Below are 19,950 nucleotides of genomic sequence, written 5' to 3' on the forward strand. Positions count from 1 at the left end.
ATATTCTTTCCACATTTGATCAGATGTAGTTGTTCTTAAGTTAGAATAGGTTATGCAACATTACAATATTCTGATAAGATTAACAGTAGTATAAATACAAATTCGACCAGTTATATACTGACTGGATTGTTTCTAGGAGCTTAAATAACAGGTGTCAATCAACTTATTGATGCTCATTTGATTGCTCCCTAAAGAATACAAATCTTGGTCGATACTCCTGGGAATCAAACCTGTCAAAAATGTGCTCTCACCCATATAACCCTGTAATTCGAACAACGTTCTAATTATACAATATATTTTCTCTGACAATTGCAAATTGACGTCTCCAAGTTTCCCCCGACTTATCCAACAGCATCTTCCAGAGCTATTATTTCATCCCCCTAAAAATCCATGCCAGTTTCCTGCATGGTGTTACATGCCAACGTGCCCAACCCATCTAGTCAGACGAACAGAGACCCAGAGTTTGGGGAACCACATGCAGGCTTCTCTCCAGGATGAAAAACAAAGCCACATACGTAAAAACCAAGACACATGAGAACATCAAATTAATGAACATGGACAAAACTAATGAAAGTCCACAAACAAAACATGTGCACCTGTATTTCTATATGATGTGTCCAACACTGCATTAGAGTCGCACATAAAATGTGTGTTATTTTTCATCTGTTCACATTACGTACCCCTTGTTTTGGGTGTTACAAAAATGCCATAAATAAATAAAAAATAAATATCTGATGTGGTGTGATGCTTGTTATATCTTGCTTACGGTCACAGTTACTTATCCTCTTATTTTTATTTATTTATTTTTATTCTTGATATAGCGCCAAATCGCCTGCAGGCCTCAAGGCGCACATGAAACAAAACACAACAAAACAGTCAGAAACGAGTAGAGAGATGGAGTCAGAGAAGAGCAAACCTAGGGAGCAGTGAAGAGGAAGGTCTTCACGTTCTTTTTAAAGTCGACCAAGGAAGTGGAGGACTTGGTGTAAAGTGGGAGAGAATTCCACAACGCTGGAGCGAGGACATCGAAATGTGATTTTCCATATTTAGCTAGACGACAGCGAGGCTGGCAGAGCCTGGCCTGTTCAGCAGGCCTGAGCGATCGTCCTGGGATGTATCATTGAATACGTTCTGCAAGATAGCTGGGTGCTGTGGCGTTCAGGCATTTGAACGTGAGAGTGAGTATCTTGAAGGAGACCCTGTGCCTGAAAGGAAGCCAGTGCAATTTTCTCCGGGCTTTGTGATATAATGCCGCCTTGACATGCCAAGCACAGCTCTAAACTTGCCGTTTTGGGTGATCTCGAGGGCAGCCATGTTGGCCGAAGAAGAACCTGCCAAAAGACTATTACAATAGTACAGCCTTGAGTTGATAAGGGCAGAGGCAAGGAGACACATATTGTTGACAGATAAAAATGGGTGCAATGAGCAGAGTTGCTTATTACTCCAGCCACATGTGACATGAGTTTTAGCCACATGAGAGCGCATAGAGAGTTCAGCGCCAATAGTGACACCGAGCGTCTTTACACTTTGAACTAGGATGGACACATTGACGATCAGAAATGAGGCGTAGTCCGCTGAAAGATTCTTTAGCATGTGACTGGAGGCGGCTATAAGGATCTCAGTTTTGTAAGTGTTCAAGGCCATCGAGTTTTGAATCATCCAGGAATGAATGACAAAGTAGATAGCAGAAATAGCCTTTGAGTCAGCAGAATAAGAGCCAGAGAGTTCAAGGATGACCTGGGTGTTGTCCGCATAATTAGTATACAGGACACCCAGGTCATCGACTAACAGAAGGAGAGAGAAGGGGATAGAGAAGATCCCTGAGGGATGCCCCTATCCGTCTAGCATCGCGGAAAGAAAAACACATGATGGAAAAACGAAGGCAGTTTCAATCAGGTTATTACATATTGTGGGTTCAGATGACAATTCCTTAATAAAAAAAACAGCTGTGTTACCAAACCTCTATGGGAGATCTCGCACACAGGCTAAAAAGTGATAGTCTCAACCACGTCTGTCACATCTAGGCCATGGGTCTGCAACCTGCGGCTATCTAGATATTTTGAACTACAACTGCCATGATCCCTCACCATAGGCTATGCTGGATAAGGTTGATGGGATTTTTAGTCCAAACAACTGGAGAGCTAAAGGTTGCAGGCCGCTGGTCTAGGCTTACTGGTTTTGTGAAAAGCATTTTGGTAGGACATCATTCCTTAGTCTGCTGCAGAAACCTGCTCTAGAATGCCACCTATTCCAATAGCTTTTCTGTGAATGTCTGGTAACAAGTGGGTGGATACTAGAGGTAAGATACTGACCCGAAGTGGGTTTCTTAAATAGAGAAGTTACTACTGCATTTCTAATTTCAGGTGGAGAGCTAAAATATGAATGCAAAGGTGCTTTTAAAATAGTAAGCAGTGACATAGCGCAGTTCTTTAGAGTATGGCGTCCAGGCAGACAGGCTTTAGAAAGAATCACCCCACAGAATATGACTAGCATTTTTATGCAAACACAAAACAGTAAAGAAAAAAACATGAATTACTTACTTAGACTGCTTAGCTGTCTGATAATATTTGCCAAGGAGATATTTGTCACACATTCCAGTTCATTCTTGATAGCTCTGGGCAGTGCCGTGTGACATAAATGCCTGGGATCTATGTTCCGTTTCACCAGTGGCATTTTGAGGTAATATCAGAATGCTAGCACCTAGAAAATAAGCGGATGCATAAACAAAGTCAGAGGCAAATAGCTATGATTCTTGATACCTCTCGGACAATAGTAGATTTAAACTTCACACAAGCTTTCATAATTGTGTGCTTTTTAAAATATGCTTTATGCAAATCGCTCCACGGTGTACATATACATAATTCCTTTCCAAACAACAGACTGGAAATAACACCTCTAACAACTTTAATAAGGAGAAAATCATTACCTTTTTAAGCATGTTTACATTCAAACCTAAATGAACTTTTCTATAGAAAACCAGGCAAACATTACTTCTTGCGGCAGTACCAGGAAGGATAGCTAAGTATCAATGCGTTTGTCTTGGAAGCAAGACAACGCAGAGCAACACAGGTTCGAATCCTGGTCATTAGGTGAACAGATATCCAATAACTGAAATTGTAACTATATTGTACATAGGCTGAGGTGTTCCATCACAGATCTATGGCCATGTCTACAATAATGTTAAGTTTGCAACATGGTATTCCACTTATTTGAACGTATTACACAACCCACTTATATCATTTTATATGCTAGTTTTATTTAATGGTTCCTCGTATTTGTGTTTATTGTTGAAACCCATTTTACAAGAGTATTTAATGTGTGATACTTCCTCTTATGATACATCCACAAATATGCAGATGACATGCAGCTCTACCTCAATATAACCTTATTAGGGAATTTATTGAGCGCTGACCTAGTTTCGGGAAGCAACGGAACGCTTTACAATCAGAGGGGGAAGAACCCAGTGACGGTGCAGAGAAGAAGTGCGCAGCGAGCTAAACGGGGAAGGCAAGGGTCAGCAATTGGCAGCAAGGGATCTACAAGCAACCAGGGCAGGAGACAGATGAGAGCAGATCAGGTGAGGTGGGGGCGAGAGTACAGGGTGTGTAAACCTAGGTGTTAGACTGAATTCTTACTGTTGACCAACACCACAAAACACACTGACATCCAGACCTGGCTCACTGCTATGAACCTCAAGGCTTTCACACCTAATATAGCCGCCCGTGTCAATTCACTTGGGTTCAACATCGGCAGACACCTCACAGTCAAACAGCATATAGCAAGGAAGACACAAACGGTGTGGTACTGACTTTCTCTCCTGGGAAATATCACCTCGTCCCAGAAAGCAACTTCAGATCCGCTGTGCAAGCCTTGATACTTTCCTACCTGGATTCTGGCAATTACCTTTAGGAAGGCCTTCTGGCGATTACCATGGCACCCCTGAGTTGTGTCCTGTATGCTGCAGCAAGACTCCTCAAATGACACCCCATTCGACCACCTCACCCAACCCTCATCGAACTGCACTGGCTCCCACTGCAAGCCCGTATCATCTTCAAATCCTGCTGCATCATCTCTGGAGGCCTGTGATCCACCAGAAGGAAGGGCATGTGCAGACTTACTCTTCCAGTGCAGGAAGGAAAGAACCAGAAGACATGCCTTCTCGGTCTACATCCCAAGACTCTGGAACACTGTCACAGTTAACAGACTCACCCCCTGGCGCCTACAGTTCAGCAAGGAGCGCAAGACCCTGCTCTTCAAGGAATGTCTCCTCCATAACAGCTAGGTCCACACACCCTCCCACTCCCCACCCTGTCTAAAACTGGGCAATCTGATCCCCATGGTTCCCTCCCCTGGCTGCTTGTGGATCCCTTGCTGACAAATTGCCCACCTTCCGCCTCCCCTGATGTGCGCTCCCCGTCACTTGTTTCTCTGCTCCCCTTACCATTTTCTTCCCCCTATCATTGTAAAGTGTACTGTTGCTTCTCAAAGCTAGGTCAGTCCTCAATAAATGCCATAATAATAATTATAATAAAATGTAGTTTAGGAAAGATACTCATTAACTTGGTTCTCTATATGATGCACGGCACGTGGGTCACATACCTTAATGTTTTAACTAAGTATATTATAACCTAATACTTAATCACATCAATTCTATATTATAGTCTAGTACTTAACTCTTTAGTTGTGTACATATTCATACTATACAAATGTACTGTGTCTAAAACATCTTGCAATCAGATTTTTTTCTTTTCTGTCTTCAGCTCATTAAGGACTTAAAAAAACGTGAACAACTTCCAGGTTCACTGGTGTGCCTTCTGGGCTAAACTCTGAACAGGGGACTTTTTTGTCTTTATTCCTTAAGGTCTTGCATTGAATTGGCTACATGTGTATTCTAGAGGTAAGTGATTTGATAAGAAGAAAGATAATCAACAATTCTATCTTTAAATTTAAAAACAAATGTACATGATACTGGGTTTCCTATATAAAGGCATTTCTTTTATACATAGGTACCAAACCAATGAGGTTCTTCTCATAGAGCCTTTAAGTACATATGGAGAAGATTGTTCTACAATTGTGGTACCTTTGTTATCCTTTGCAGAAAATAAAGAATATATATTTACATCTATGTACAACATATCACATTTCTACCAACATACAGACTACTTTTTGATCTCTTACAGTTTCAATTTTACAATTTTATTTTGCAAGCAATACAATTAATCCTTTCTCTGAAGCCACTCAATTGCAACACTGCGTCGAAAGGGAAATACAATAAGAATTCTTTACTTTTGGAGATTTTATTGTCCTATGTTATTAAAACTATATTGACCGATAGTGATGTATATTCTTGTGTGTGTAGAGCCTGACATTGTGTGATACTATCAGTTAATCTTCAACAAATGGAATAAAATAATCTCACATAATCCTGTGGGTATTTATATGCAACAAACTTCTCTCTTATTTCCAATAATACAATGATTTATTGCTTTCTGAATATACTAACTGAATACTTCTTGTTTGACATACCAAAATTGAGTAACATAAAATGGTAACTTCTGTTTATAATTATAGTTTCAAATGTGTTTTATTTGAATGTGCATACTACTCAAAATGTTTGCTTATTAAATGGGACAATATATGTTATTTAGGGATCAGCACCAGTCTACTGTAGTTCTAGGAGACAAAGATCTGGATCATATCAAGGCCTGCCACCAGTGCTGCAGATAAGATTTTGAGGTGGGAGTATTTTACTCCCTATTTTTAAACTTTGAGAGGAAATGTGATTTTAAGAGGGTAACAATGACTTTTCTCCTTTGCAAGAGTGTAAAATGTATGCAATATCCAGCCCACATGTGCAAAACTGAATAGATATCATTAGTATGCAGCAGCTTTCTGCATTGTGACAGAGAAATAATGAAAGGTGTATTGTAAGGTCTGGCCATTCTATCTCTCCGGTATATATTTAAAAGTTGAGAACACAAAAACCTAGCCAATTATATAGTAAAGCAAGCATGAATTGTATTGTGTGTTTTGAGGTTCGATAGCAGAATTGTCTTTTGATAGTTAATGAAAGTCCTCATTTCCTGTAGCAATTACTACCTAATGGTATGTATATATAGATAGTGCTTTAGGCAAAGCGCTGTACATTATACATATTTATCACAATTATCACCAAACCGAAGTCGGTACTCCTCTATCGATCTTGAAAGGATGAGTTGCCCTTGCCGGGATTCAAACCTACAGATCATGCTCAGATAGCAGCAACGAATGCTCAATCAGCTGAGCTATCTTATTAGCTAGCATCCTTCAGAGGTCGGTTAACTGAGTATCGACTTGGGTATAATAATCACAGTGCCTAGTTGTTAGATGAACCATGTATGAAGCGCTACATAAAGTTAAATACCCATTTGCATTATCACAGGGACAGGTTTTGCTTGGTTTCTATTTTAATTACAAATTTAACTTTCATTTGTTTGTTTTTGAACACCGCTTGCACTTCCTGGAGAGTCAGGTTTTGGATGTTTTAATTGTAGTCTTGAAGATTTGAGAGGTTAGAACAGCTGTGTTTGGTGTAATAACAATTGTGCAATACTGGTCTGCTTTCACTGGTGAAAAAAACATAATTAGTTACAAAATAATAATTCTCAATTGCAACTGTTTTCCATCTTAATTTTACAATCCTAAAATGTTAGGAAAATAAATATGCACAGTGCTTCCATTGCTCCCTGAGCAGCAACACAGCAGAAGCTGAATGGAAATACATATTCCTTTCATCACAATGTGCAGTTTCTTTTTTTGTAAGGCTTCAGAGAAATACATTCTTGTTTCAGAGGCTTTTATTCATGGCTTGCAATTACATCCATGTAGATAAAAATCAAAAGACGCCTTCTGGTTTGTGTCAAGTAACCTGACCTTTGCACCGTCCTCTGCTCTAAACTTGTGTGTAAATGTACACAGGAAAATAATGTATCTGTTGTATTTGCAAGATTTTCATGCGTAAAAAGGCCCAGTACGGAGGCCTGCCTGCCACCATCTAGTATTTTAGAACTGCCCTAGACATGTGTGAGATCTTCTCACCCTTACCCCCTCCCGCGCTTAGCTGTACTGCTGAAATTGGCTGCTTTTAACGGGCTCCTTCTGCATTCCCAGCGTGTAAATCAAAATTCAGTAAAATCTTTGGTAAGCAAGGGAGGCTGAATGAGTGTGAATGTAACATTGTACAACTCAGCGTGAGCGAGTTGGAGGCAGTACTCTGCTATCAAAAGACTTGGGATTACCAGTACCAGTTTCTGGAGGAAGGAATTGAGTGACACACTAGCTCCTACAAACTCGGTGGAACCGCACAGAGCTGAACTGAGTGTGGGTGAGTGTGAGCAGTTGGAGGCAGTTCGAGTGTGACTGGGTATTTCTCCTCTCCTTCCCCAGCCACCCCAATCCATTGCTCTTGTGAACTATTAGAGTGCAAAATGTATTTCTGCCACTGGGGTGAGTAGAATGTACGATCCGAGGAGCAAATCTGTGCCAGATGACTGTAATATGAGCCCGCCCTCTCAATCTTTATGAAGTCCTCTAGTGGTGATGGATGCAGACTAAGAAAATTGAGAAATAATAATAATAATAATAATACTCGAAATACTCTGTTTCCCAGCCGTGTCCCCAGAACCATTTACTCCATTTCATTCTCCTAATCCTGTTAAAGGAATGCTGTATGGTGTGTCTGCCTCAAGAGACAACAATGGCGATTTGCTGATATACCTTAATAATGCGTCACAGTTAGAAGTTAGCACTGTGGCTTCTAATAACCAAAATAATAAGTCTAGTACCTGTAAAGCAGCCAAAAAAGCATTGTCACATATGCAAATTACTGACTTTTATCGCACTGCAGGTATGAGTACAGAAATGTGGAAGTCCTCTAAGCCTAGGTTGGTTCTATAGGACAAGCTAAATATTATTATTAATTGGAGTTTGCTCTGGAGTTATCTAGTGCAAACTTGAACATTCCTCCTGATGACTGAGCTGGGCTAAATGAAATTGAGGGCCGACCGAGGACTCCTGGTGACTCTGTTGGAGGATTTCCCTTCATTCATGACCACACACAGTACTTTACATGAAAGGTATGGAAGACGAGATAAATATCAGCCCAGTCCATATCAGCATTTAAAATGGTTTTAAGTTCCTTTGTTAGCCTATACGATAACATCAGTGCTGAAATGCAGTCACATACTTAGGAACTAAGTGAAATAAAAATGAATTAGGAATCACTTGAATCAAACATCAGGTGTATTGACACTACATTGGATTCAAACCACATTACTGCGGCAAATGATCATCAATTGTCCAATGCTTTGAAGCAAGACTTCGGTACCGCAAATATACGGAAATAATTGACATCGGCATACTGAAAGTATTTAGTTACTGAGTGTGTTTCTACCCCTGCTGCGTTGCCACTACAAAGAAAAGTCATTAAAAAGTTGAAACATTGGAAGAATATAGGATCTAATAAACAAAGCTGAAGAACCTTTCTTTGGAATTTACATCTAACTAAAGAAGCAGCAATTAAGAGGCAAATCGAGATGGAGGTGAATAAGGTTGTTGGCGTGACTGGTGACTTATGTCCTAGCAATCTTAAACTTAGTAATAAAGTAACTGAGACATGCAGTAAACAAAGGGGCTTGAATATGACAGAGGAGGTGCTGAGTAAACAGCAGGACCTAATGTAATACTCACTGATGTATCTCAAATTGATCTTCTGATTCTGCTCTGGTTCACATGCAATTTCTGAGAAGTTATTCTGTGCGGTGGAATGTCAAACTGATCAGTCAACGAATATACATGTGTTAAGGAACCGGTTAAACTTTGAAAACCCTACTCAGACTGAACACACAGCAAATAGCCATGGAAAAAGGATCTGATGAACGGCAAAAAACCTAGTGTTAATAGCTCTGTGTCTACAATTAATAATGGCATTGGGAGAGCAGCTGGAAATAATCCTGTGAGAAACTCCTTACTTCAGTCGGCACAGCATTTATTATTAGAATTCGGTTTACATTCTAGTAATATTGTACTAAATTGCTCTAATGTACCAAAACTCTTCTATGAAGTCCAATACCTCTGCCTTTAACATCTAAAAATATAGAAGGAGCCCTCCTAGCCAGACACAACATCCACATCCACCAATATACAGCTATACCACAAGATCAAATCCATCAAGGCCATCCACAGGCTCAAAAGCTGCCTCTCGCTGATCCAGTGTTGGGTGTTCAGTGCATACTTGAAGCTCAAGCCCTCCAAAACTGGATTCCTACTCCTCACCAACACCACCGAACACCCATACAGACCTGCCTATCAACCATGAAGCCTGAGGGCTTCACACCCAAGCTCACCTACTGCGCCAAGTCCCTCACTTCATCAAACACTTCTCTTTCAAGACACACAGCTACGAAAACTCAAACAGTTTGGTATCAGCTCTCCCTCCTGTGGAAAGTGAAGCCCTTCCTTCCTCTGGAAAGGTTTAGATCCACTGTTCAAGCATTGGTCCTATTCCATCTGGATTGGGGCAATGCCCTCCTGGAAGGCCTCTCGTCGTCCTCCCTTGAGCCCCTGAGAAGTGTCCTACACGTGACTGCATGCCTCATCATTGTGTACACAGAAATGACCACATCACCCCAGCCCTCATCGACCTTCACTGGTTCCACTATAAGCACGAATCACGTTCAAGTCTTTCTGCATCATCTGTAAGGCAATCACCCTCAAGTCACCCAGATAGCTTGCAGAGAAACTCTGCATCACTGGTGGAAGAGCGCACCACCGGATGCCTGGGCATGTGCAGACTTGAAATCCGCCGATGCAAAAAGGAAAGGGCCAGAAAACAAGCCTTCTCTACCTACGCCCCATGACTGCGGAACCTCCTCCCCGCCAGAATCAGACTTGCCCCAATGCTCCTACAATACAGAAAATAACTCAAAGACCCACCTCTTCAAGGAGTCGCACCTCCTCAACACCTAGGCCATCACGTCACCCCCACGCCACCTGACTCGCTTGGAGCCGCCCGCTACCTTGTACAGCTGTACCCCTCCTCTGTGCCCCTCTGTATCCTACCCCAGCTGTATATCTGTTCTGTTACCTCTGAAAAGCACTCCGTTATGCATCTGTACTATTGTTTACCTCTGAAAAGCGCTCCTATCCTTCTCAAAGCTAGGTTCGTGATCAATAAATACCATAATAATAGTAATAATAATAATAATATTAATAACAGAATTGGTTTACTTTATCGACCCTGTAAGGACAAATGCAGTTTCATTATAAATTCTATCTAAAATTGTCACCTGAATGCTTCTGGATATAATCAAATCGATTAAGCAAATGGGTTACAATTTATCAGTATTGTATGGAGAAAAGAAGCAAGTTGATGATTTGCTAGGATTGAGGCACCCAGGTATCAATGAGGGGTGGAAGGGTGAATCCCTTATGATCATGTGTAACGCAGAATCTTTTTTGGGACACTCAGTTGAAGTAACAAATTCAATTGGCCCACAGAAGAGAACTGGTCTTGGCTTGCCCAAACCTTAACAAAACACTTTAGGGGATTGGGGGACAAGGGAACAGGGCTGAAACGAATATTGCCATCAGACTAATATGAGATTACGGTCTTGGAATTCAAGGGGTTATAACAATTTCCGTAATAACAACAAGTCACTATGCAAGAATATAATGTGTGTAATATTCTTTCATGACAAGAAGTGTGGTTTCAGAGGCCATTGAATCTAGCTATGTCGTAGCTCAACAACTTGCCACACCCTAAATGGTGGAAGACCATGTGGGGGCATTATCACAACTATTAAAAAAATATAGTCTCGAACAAGCATCTTGGCGGTAAAGATATTTTTTGGAGTGCTAGCTACTAGTTTTGAGTATTTATTGGAACCCCTCAACTTTAAAAAGAGACTTTATCTCCGTTATTGATCAAATAATGGTCTAATATATGGAGGAACCACATTGTAGGAATATTGTGGCATGCAATTTAATTCTGATTGCTCGGCAGCACAGGAAGAGAAAAACTTGGATTTAGATGGGACTGGGAATCGCAACACAGCTAATTTTGTATCAGCGACAATTTGATGAATGAATTTAATTTGTGGGGTATGCAAATGACAAATGGCAATGTGAAGGGTGACATCCCAAATAAGCCTATTTGGTGCAATGGTAACATGGCCTTGTGTATTGATTATGTAGTTTTAACTCAACATTGTTTGAGCTATGCGATGTATTTAAGATCCAGGGGACAAATTTGAGTGATCATGATTTTCTCACTATAGTTTTTAACTACTAATTAAGAACAAGTGTAATAAGGATTTAAGGAATCTGGTTATATGCCCAAACAGAACAAGGATTGCATTGAAAATTCATAATCCAAGTGTTTTCAATGGATAAATTAGACAACTATTTGATCAGACAACATTGGAAGAAAAGATGCAGGCGTTAACTGCTCAACAGTTCCTGACTTTCATTCGGGCAACTAAATTGGTGAATAATCCCAAACAAAAAATCCATTGCTTTGATCTGGTTATACAAGCGAAAAAACCATTCTAAGAAGATGTTTGAAGCAGGTAAAGAAAGCATCATTCTCACTGTCAGAGATGGTGAGAAAGCCCGTAAAGCGAGACAGCAGTATAAATATCGGCATATCTCTCACCGTCATCTGTTACTGCAGAGTGATGGGGAGAGGATGTTTAGGATTATTACTACCAAAAATGTGCATCATTTCTGGAGTGTAATTAATGGAATGGAGACAGTCAGAATGAACTTCAATGCAATTCTATTTCGGTGGAGTGATGGGACACGTGCTTTTCTAATCTTTATAGGTACTCTAAGGGTGCAGAAGGAGAGAGACAAGACAAAGGGGACATATTTGTTTGGGCTATAGACTTTTATTTCCACCATAAGAAAGGAAAAGGGGTTGAGGAAAGGCCTAACTGCCCCTAACCACTATGAAGGGTTGCCCTGCCTCAACAAAACTATGCACCATGTCTCTTGAGGCACGATGTCGGTCAAACAAAAATGTCCACTGATCTGTGTTTAAACCTATTGCCGGCCCTTACATTTTCAATGTGTCTAAAGGGAAAGAGGCAGTGTCTACTTAACTCCAGAAGGAGGACCGTCCCATTCTGGATACTGACACCAAAGCACAGTTCTTCTACAAAGAATGTAGCTAGTTCAATGCTCACTGTTCAGAAGCTCATTCAAACTTAAAGATAACCAAGTTCCCCGATCTCCTGGGGGAGCATTTTCCTGGGTTCCTGATTCCACTAGCCCACAAAACAAAGTTCCCAAAAATCCAATGGGAACTATCTCTTTCACTGTCCATAGCACAAAAATCATCCCTTCCAGAATCTTGTCAGTTATGGTTCACTAATCTGCCAGACCTCAGTGCAGACTTTTCAAATATTGTATCAAGTCTGATTTATTCACCTGCCAGACTTGATTTCCACTACTTTCAGATCCCAAGATAATTGTGGTGTGGGCTGCTGCCCACTGGTTACCACTCCTCTTGTACTGAGGTGGGCCCTCAACCCTTATGCGTTCCACTGGTGGGCTTTGCCCATGTTCATCTGGGTCCCAGACCCTGTTTCTTTGGCTTTGCGGCACCCTTGTCCCTTTGTTAACTAGTGTCAACTTGGACAGACCTGGAATACTCCCCTGCCAGCTACTGTCCCACCTGGGTGTACTCTGTTTTTATCTGATTGTGTGGCTCTGTTGTTGTTTCCTTGTGTCCCTTGAGACGTGTTCATCTGCCTCACACAGTTGGTATTATATTATATCTTTGCTTTTTTACCCCTTTGTGCTCTTCGGGATGTTCTTATCTGGTTTTTAAAGTTCATATATATTTGTATGCTACCTTTTTCTATCCCCTTGCAATCTTTGAGGTGCTTTTATAAAGTTTGCAAAGTTTGCATACAATTGTATGGGATCCCCTTCACCCCCTTCCTTAGCCTCTTCTGAATGTGCTCCTTTGGGTTCTCACCCCCCCTAATGCTCCCGTGACCTGTCCGGCACTTTCCCTACCTTTGGGAAGTCTCAGGGCAGTCTCCGGCCTCTCCTGGAGGCTGAACAAAGCTTCTCGGTGCCTGCTGCGCACTGCGTTCTCCTTCTCCTGACTCCGCAGTTCCAGTGTCTCTCTCGGCTTTGGCTGCCTGCGCCTCTGTTTTTGGTCTGTTTTCACTGGTCTGGTTTCCTGTGTCCCTGCCACCGGTCAGGGCCACCTCGCTAAAACCTCTCAGGCACCTGTGGCTATCTCCGTCCCGTTCTCCAGTCTTCAGGTTCCTCAGTACGCAACCAGCATCTCAATCCCTGTTATTCCAGGACTAGTTGGTCGATGTGTGAGGGAATCTTTCTTGCCTTTTTATCATCAGTGTTGCTTTTGGGCAGCTGTACCGCATGTTTTGGGTCCGTGGTAGGCTTTCACCTCCTTGCTTCCTTGTCTCAGTGATATTTTGCATCAGGCTTGGGTGAATATCCCTCGTCCCAGTCTTTTTAAAGACCTCTGTTAAACCATAACAAATAGTGGCATAGGGGAGCAGAGGGACTGGAGTGGAGGTTAAGGAAGGAAGGGTCACCAAAGTTGCAGCCTATTAGGGATAATGACCCTCCACCTGAGTGAGACGGCGAGGCATAAAAGGGCCCCTCATGTGCAGGCCATTAAGAAGAGCAGTAGCAGAAGGGAGTTGTGATGCCTCCACGTGGCAGCATAAGTTGGAGAAAAGCAGAAACGCTGGGTCCACAGTCGTGTGCAGAACGGATGCTGATCTAGAGAAGCAGAAACGCTGGGTCCACAGTCGTGTGCAGAACGGATGCCGATCCAGAGAGGGTCTCTTTTGTCCGAGACCTTGATTGCAGAGGTTGCGCACCGGGAAACATTGGGATTGACAGCTTTCCCCCTGAGGACCGCAGTTCCAGAGGTCACGCATGGAAAGCACGCAACTTGAAAGCTTTCCCCATTGTCAGTCAAGCATCGGTGGCATGCGAGCACCAGTGAGCCGTGGGAGAGAGGAGACATCCTCTGTCGAATGGCATGGTCCCACAAAGCCAAGAAGGGTCGGTTGCCAGGCCATGCACGAAAGCAGAAGCAGAGGACCTGGAGGCAGCGAGGCAAACAGACACGTACATAAGACCCAGCGAGTTCATCATCAGATTGCGACAGTGGAGCAATTCGTAACCGCCCACTGGCCAAGTTCAGGGGCCTTAAGCACAGAGATAATATAAACAGAGTGAAGTGGAAGAAGACATTTCTTTTTAAATACCAAACGTATATAAAGCAGACAAGTTTTCTATTGCAAACCAAGCAGACTCAAACAGGAGCAGGTGGCAAAACAAGAACTTCACTATCATACCAGAAGGGTATGATTATTTATATGTGGGTCAGATTAAAGGCCAATAACAAGAGAGCAATAACCTGAGAAACCAATAAAAACAACTATTGCCAAGGCCAAAAGAGAATCATTCAATGCAAGTTATAAAGAACCAATATTGCCAGAGCCAAGAGAGGGCAATTAAGAATTCAAGTGATTATAAAGCCTATTACCCATATGTAAAGGAGGGCATAAGAGAAACTGGTTAAAACCCACATTGCCAAAGCCAAAGACGTGTGAGAGTGAGAGAGAACCATTGTCAGCATTTGGTTAATGCAGAAGTGGGGAGCCAGGAGGGCCATCTTTCTGATAGAAGGTATTTAGGAGTAATGGAGCATAACCTGCATTGCATGTGGCAATCGCAAGTGTGTATCAACCCTCTGGAATTGCCTCCCTGCCAATTTGAAACTTGAGGAGAACCACCTACGGTTCCGTAAACTCCTCAAGGCCTTCCTCTTTGCCTCTGCCTTTTCCCCTCTTCTCCCCTGCTGATCTGCCTTCTCGCTCAGCAATGCCGCACCTGGCCAACCTCTGCCTTTGGGCCCAGGTACCTGCTCACCCTGCCATCCTCCTGTACTGCCCCCCCTGGAACCCCTTGCACTGGGGCCTGTAACTGTACCCATACAGGTCCCCCCACTCTGTCTGCACTGGTCGGTTACTCCCTATTCTGACCAACCTTGCACTTGGCCCTCACAGGCTGCACTACCACTGTTTTTGACTCACCTTATTTATTTATTTATTTATCCACTTCCCATTTATTTTTCCTCTATTATGCTCTGCACTTTCCAATTTCTCACCCTTCCAATGCACGTTCCCCCTTTTCCCTTTCCCATGCACTTGCACGTTCTCAATGTCACTGGGCCTAGTAGTATTGTGGTTTTTGTTCTCTCCACCGTTCCCCTCCCTTTGCCTGGTCGCGCTCTGAAACACCTGTGTATGAGCGCGTTATAAATAAAATATCATATCATAGTGTCGACAGCACATATCTGTTTCCAGCCTTGCTAATTTTCCCAGTTTATCGCCTTTCTTGATTATTCATAACATGAGCGACAGAACAAGGCTTTCTAACATCATTTCATGGTATCAATACATTGATGTCAGTTTTATGATTAGGAGAGGAGGTATCGATGTACTAAACCAATTTAGGATTTGGCTTAACAACCATGAGAGCTCTAGCACTTTCACTATGGCAGGAAAAAAATGACAGAATTTCTTTCTTGGATCTAGAGATCTTTAGGATGGCCGATCAATGTATCGGGCCAGCCTATATAAAAAAAAAAAACAACACAGAAAAATACATTACTCCAAATTGAAAGTTTCCATCCACAAAGTCTGAGGGAAAACCTGCCATTTGGGCAATTTTTACACATTAGACGTAATTGTACCACAAAAGAAGATTTTAAGAAACACAGTGAGGCACTCAAGAACAATCTCAAAGCTAAAAGATACCCGTTATACATTGTAAGCAGAGCATATAAAAGAGCTGCTAATAGCTCCAGAACCGATTGCTTATCTAAACAACCTAGAACCACTATTGACAAAATTACATGTGTTTCTACTTTCTCCCCGATAAGTAACACTCTTGAGAAAAACGATTTTAAAAAACTGGAGTACCATCAACATGGAACATTTTAAGATTTCCCCAACCACGTCTCGCTTTCAAAAGTATGTTAAACCTAAGAGACAAATTGGTCCATACGTAACCCCATTCCAAGCCTGCTGGTCCATCAAAAGATACACTCTGGCATTTACCATTCGGTCCGTTATTAAGCATAATTTTTAAATAAATATATGTGACTTTTTTGTGCTATACCCGTTTCCACCATCTTGTTATATGTTTATGATGATGGTGAACTTTTTTCTCTAGTTCAGCCATTTGTCTTCAACTTTATTGTGCAACATAGAAGGGTAGCTGTTTGCAAATGTTTCTTGTATACACGTTGTAAACGTCCTCTCGCAAACAATCCCCCTTTATCAAAAAAGAGGACTCCCTTTGTGTGCTCGGTTTGAGTATAAACTGGAATTACATTGTGTCTAGCAAACAAGATTCACATTTCCCAGGAGCAAGTTACTAGTAAAGGAAAATATTAAAAACATTAAATTACATCTTGAAAGTTAATATGGTGTCCAACAGAGTTGGGAGCAAAAACACAAGAAATATTGTTAAAACCATTACAATCACTGCATAGTTGCCCCAGTTCCTAATCTGGTTTGCACAGCGTTGGCAAAAGGGCAAATTGTCAATTGTGACTAGTAAAACAAGTGATGCGTAATTTTTGTATATCACCTCACACAATATGGCATTGTATGTTTGGATTAATTTGCAGAAATTGTCCATCACTCCTACGGCCACACTTCCTTCACATATATAAATTGAGGGTAATCACGCGTGGGGTAATCTGCACAAACGCAGTGTCCGTATAGGGCATTTGCATACAATAACCCCTTTGAGAACCAGCCCCAGTTTGTGTATATGCAGAATGAGGGATTTTTCTAAAGCGCAAATGCATTGCACTAACAAAAACGTGTTGTGGGTCGCGCAAAATGAGGTTGTCTTGCGATACACGTGATAATCATTGCAAAACGTTTCGAATTGAAAAGGGGTTATTCATCGCATTAGATTAAGGATTTCTGCTCGCTATTCCGCGATGATGTCCTTGTGCGTTATTTTATTTCACATAATTGTAAAACTAATATCAGGAGAATAAGACGACAGCAGGGAAGGCATATGCATTTTTACTTGGCAAAAGGTAGTCGAAAATAAATGAAATAAATAAACAATGGGCTGTTCTGTGCTGTACATCTTTATCATTTGGCATAGCTGCGCCAGACCCCAGACGGCGCTTGTTTTCAGAATTCTGTTGCACATCCTACACCCCCCTCGCTGCCCTCCTCGCTGCCACCCGCCTCGCCACATTCATCCATTCTTCAGGTTAGCAGCTCTTACACCGAGCGCAAATGACACGTTACAGAGCACAACAAAAAAACTTTGTAATTCAGACAGCGATGGCTAATCCACTCTTCATTCCAGGATTAAATCATTACATGTGACACGCATTTGCTTTGCATGTTAAACATATTTCTATTGATGTAAGAGGTTGCTGTTAACCCAATTCAGGGCATTTATAAATAAATAAAAGATGGCCAATTTACCCTTTTAAAAATAACAAAATTTGGAAGCGGACCACTGCGCAGAGTGCATAGGAATGTATTTAAGTTATCGGTTTGTAACTAACCCATTGCATTTTGTAGGTTTCCTGTGGAAGGATCACGGTACTTCCATAGTTCCAAATCTTCGGCATGTGACGCACATTTACATGTTGACGTTTCAATGGTTTCCAGTACCTGATATACAGAGCTGCTCGGGGAGAAAATCCGTCCTCGCGCCTGCTCTCCCGCACCACAGATTCTTGCATTTTACTGGACTCTCTGACTAGAAGGCCATCGTTTTTGGAAATTAAATTACGCCACACACACGAGCAAACCCCCACCCTGCCAATCTCGTCCATCACAGCGCTCTGGCACTATTAATCAAACGCAACATCTCCAGTCACTGGCTTCCTTTGAATCGTGATAGCCCCGGAACACAAGAATTAAAATTCTGCACACGCGCCTTGCTTTAACAAGAGCCATCTTCAAAACGAATACAGAAAAGCGTGAGGCCTGCGTGACCTAAACCCGCCTCCCTATCTCAAGAGCGTGAAACAAATCCTCTGTAGGCCTCCGCCATCCACAATAATTATTGCTTTCATTGCAAGGGAAAACAGCCCAAATTACAACCCGGGCCCAACGCCAGGCGGGGGGCTAAACATGGCCGCAGTATCCAAAATTAGGCGAGGGTGGGAGGCAGCGCAAGAGGCAGCGCAAGAGTAGGTGGGGCGGGGGAGGAGATTGTTATGATGGCGAAGAAGGGAGCTAGAAAATGAGGTCAAGCAGCATGCCATCTGATTTCACTTAACTCTAGAATCCGAGAAGGAAATGGGCAGCTAATGAAATAATTCTAGCACGCGCCGCTACAATGGAACAGTGGCCCAATGTACGGAAGGGTCAGTCGATAGGAAACGGAGACCATATTGCCCTTATACTGGCACAGCCAGGGCATGTCAGAAATAATGTACAACTAAAGATATCCATTTTTAAGTCATATCCGTGATGTTAGAGGTGTGCGTTATTATACGGTCATGAATACATATCCCCTTGAGTACTGTGACATCTCGCAGAAGCCCCAACCAGCTTTGGAACCTTTATTTTCATCCTTTTATTTACTTCAGCTATGTTATTAATAACCAATTTCTCATCCGCTTCCTTCTCACAGAGTTGGCCTCTCCCTGTAACCAACTTCCACTAAACATCTAGGCAGAAGAAAGTAATTAGAAATTGCGAAAAATGTTAAAACCCCAACTCTTCAGACAAGGATTGGGCCAAGGGAGCACCTTCAGGGCTTACCCTTTACAGCACTTTGGATGAGGCACCTGCTCACCCTTTTGCTCTTATGCGATCATTTACCCAACTATCTTGCTCAATTTTTTGATGCGTTGAACACTGAGCTGGTAGCAATTACCACTGAAAATGATGCTCTTCAATTAATTTAGATACAACACTATTTTACTTCCCGATTTGTATTTACCTGACACTTGTATCTGAGGAGCTAGGCTTCTTTTCATTCCTGCCCTTTATCCTCTACCCCTCCCACGCACTTAACACTGGTGTGAACGGCCAAGAAAACACAGGGGAGAAAAAGCAGTCAACAAAGGTGTTCTTCACCCGCCCCTGATGCCCCCCATGTCCCAGCCCCCAGTGCAGTGCAGCAAAAGTTGTCCAAACACTGGCCCTAGAAAAGGAGAGAAGGCAGGCAGGCAAAGAGGAAGCCCTTCCGAACCAAAGAGGGCTGCAGTGGCAGTGAAGAAGCAATAGTAAGAATGAGTGGTGTCCAGGAAATGGAAGTAACTTGAACAAATGGGAGAACAAGAGCATGGGACGGATCCAAAGAGAGCAGAGGCTGAATGAAGCGAGTGCCTCGCATATCTGATCTGTAGTATGCAAATGCCACTGTAATGTCACTTAAGGTGAAGTAGCCCCTATCTGTGATGGGGAGGTCCTAAAATAAACCTATTTCAGGAGGTTCATAAAGGAGCATGCTTTGGCTCAGTTTTACACAACCTGCGCACAGTGCTCCGGAGCGCTCTACCTACTGGTCAGTCTTCAGTTTCTAGCCATGATTTGCAGCTCATTGAGGAACACTGTGTCACAACATAGTCTATTTCCAATCCGAATTGTCTTTTCTCTAGCATAGCATCAAATTACTCAATACCGTCTGCAGGCATCCAACGTCTGCACCTTCATTGATCTGAGCTAATTCTGCCTCTCCTGGTGAACCAAACCAGAAGATACATTTCATGTGTCTCACCCTCTCAGGGTAAGAGTGGTAAGATTGAAAAGTGATGCTCCAAAAAAGATTAAGAAATGGAAGAGTCCGACATTAGTCTTACCTGTAGCACAGAAGTGGAAACAAAAAGGCTTAGCCAACAAGCTGGTACTGAACAGA

General features: G+C 42.3%; 1 protein-coding gene across 4 annotated transcripts in view; it reads right to left on the reverse strand.

Annotated features, from left to right (window-relative positions):
- WASF1 (WASP family member 1) overlaps positions 1 to 19,950 on the reverse strand; it is a 999,902-nt gene that overhangs the window by 442,490 nt on the left and 537,462 nt on the right. For 3 of the 4 annotated variants that reach the window (XM_069607752.1, XM_069607754.1, XM_069607753.1), the window contains one exon: positions 2,541 to 2,700. In XM_069607752.1, the coding sequence (XP_069463853.1) occupies positions 2,541 to 2,673 (133 nt within the window). In that variant the 5' untranslated portion in view covers positions 2,674 to 2,700. Of the gene's footprint in view, positions 1 to 2,540; positions 2,701 to 17,750; positions 17,926 to 19,950 lie in introns of those variants that run through there. The other variant, XM_069607755.1, reaches the window with a different exon arrangement.

Source organism: Ambystoma mexicanum, chromosome 4q, assembly GCF_040938575.1.
Source record: "Ambystoma mexicanum isolate Mex_15411 chromosome 4q, UKY_AmexF1_1, whole genome shotgun sequence".
NCBI classification, from domain to species: domain Eukaryota; kingdom Metazoa; phylum Chordata; class Amphibia; order Caudata; family Ambystomatidae; genus Ambystoma; species Ambystoma mexicanum.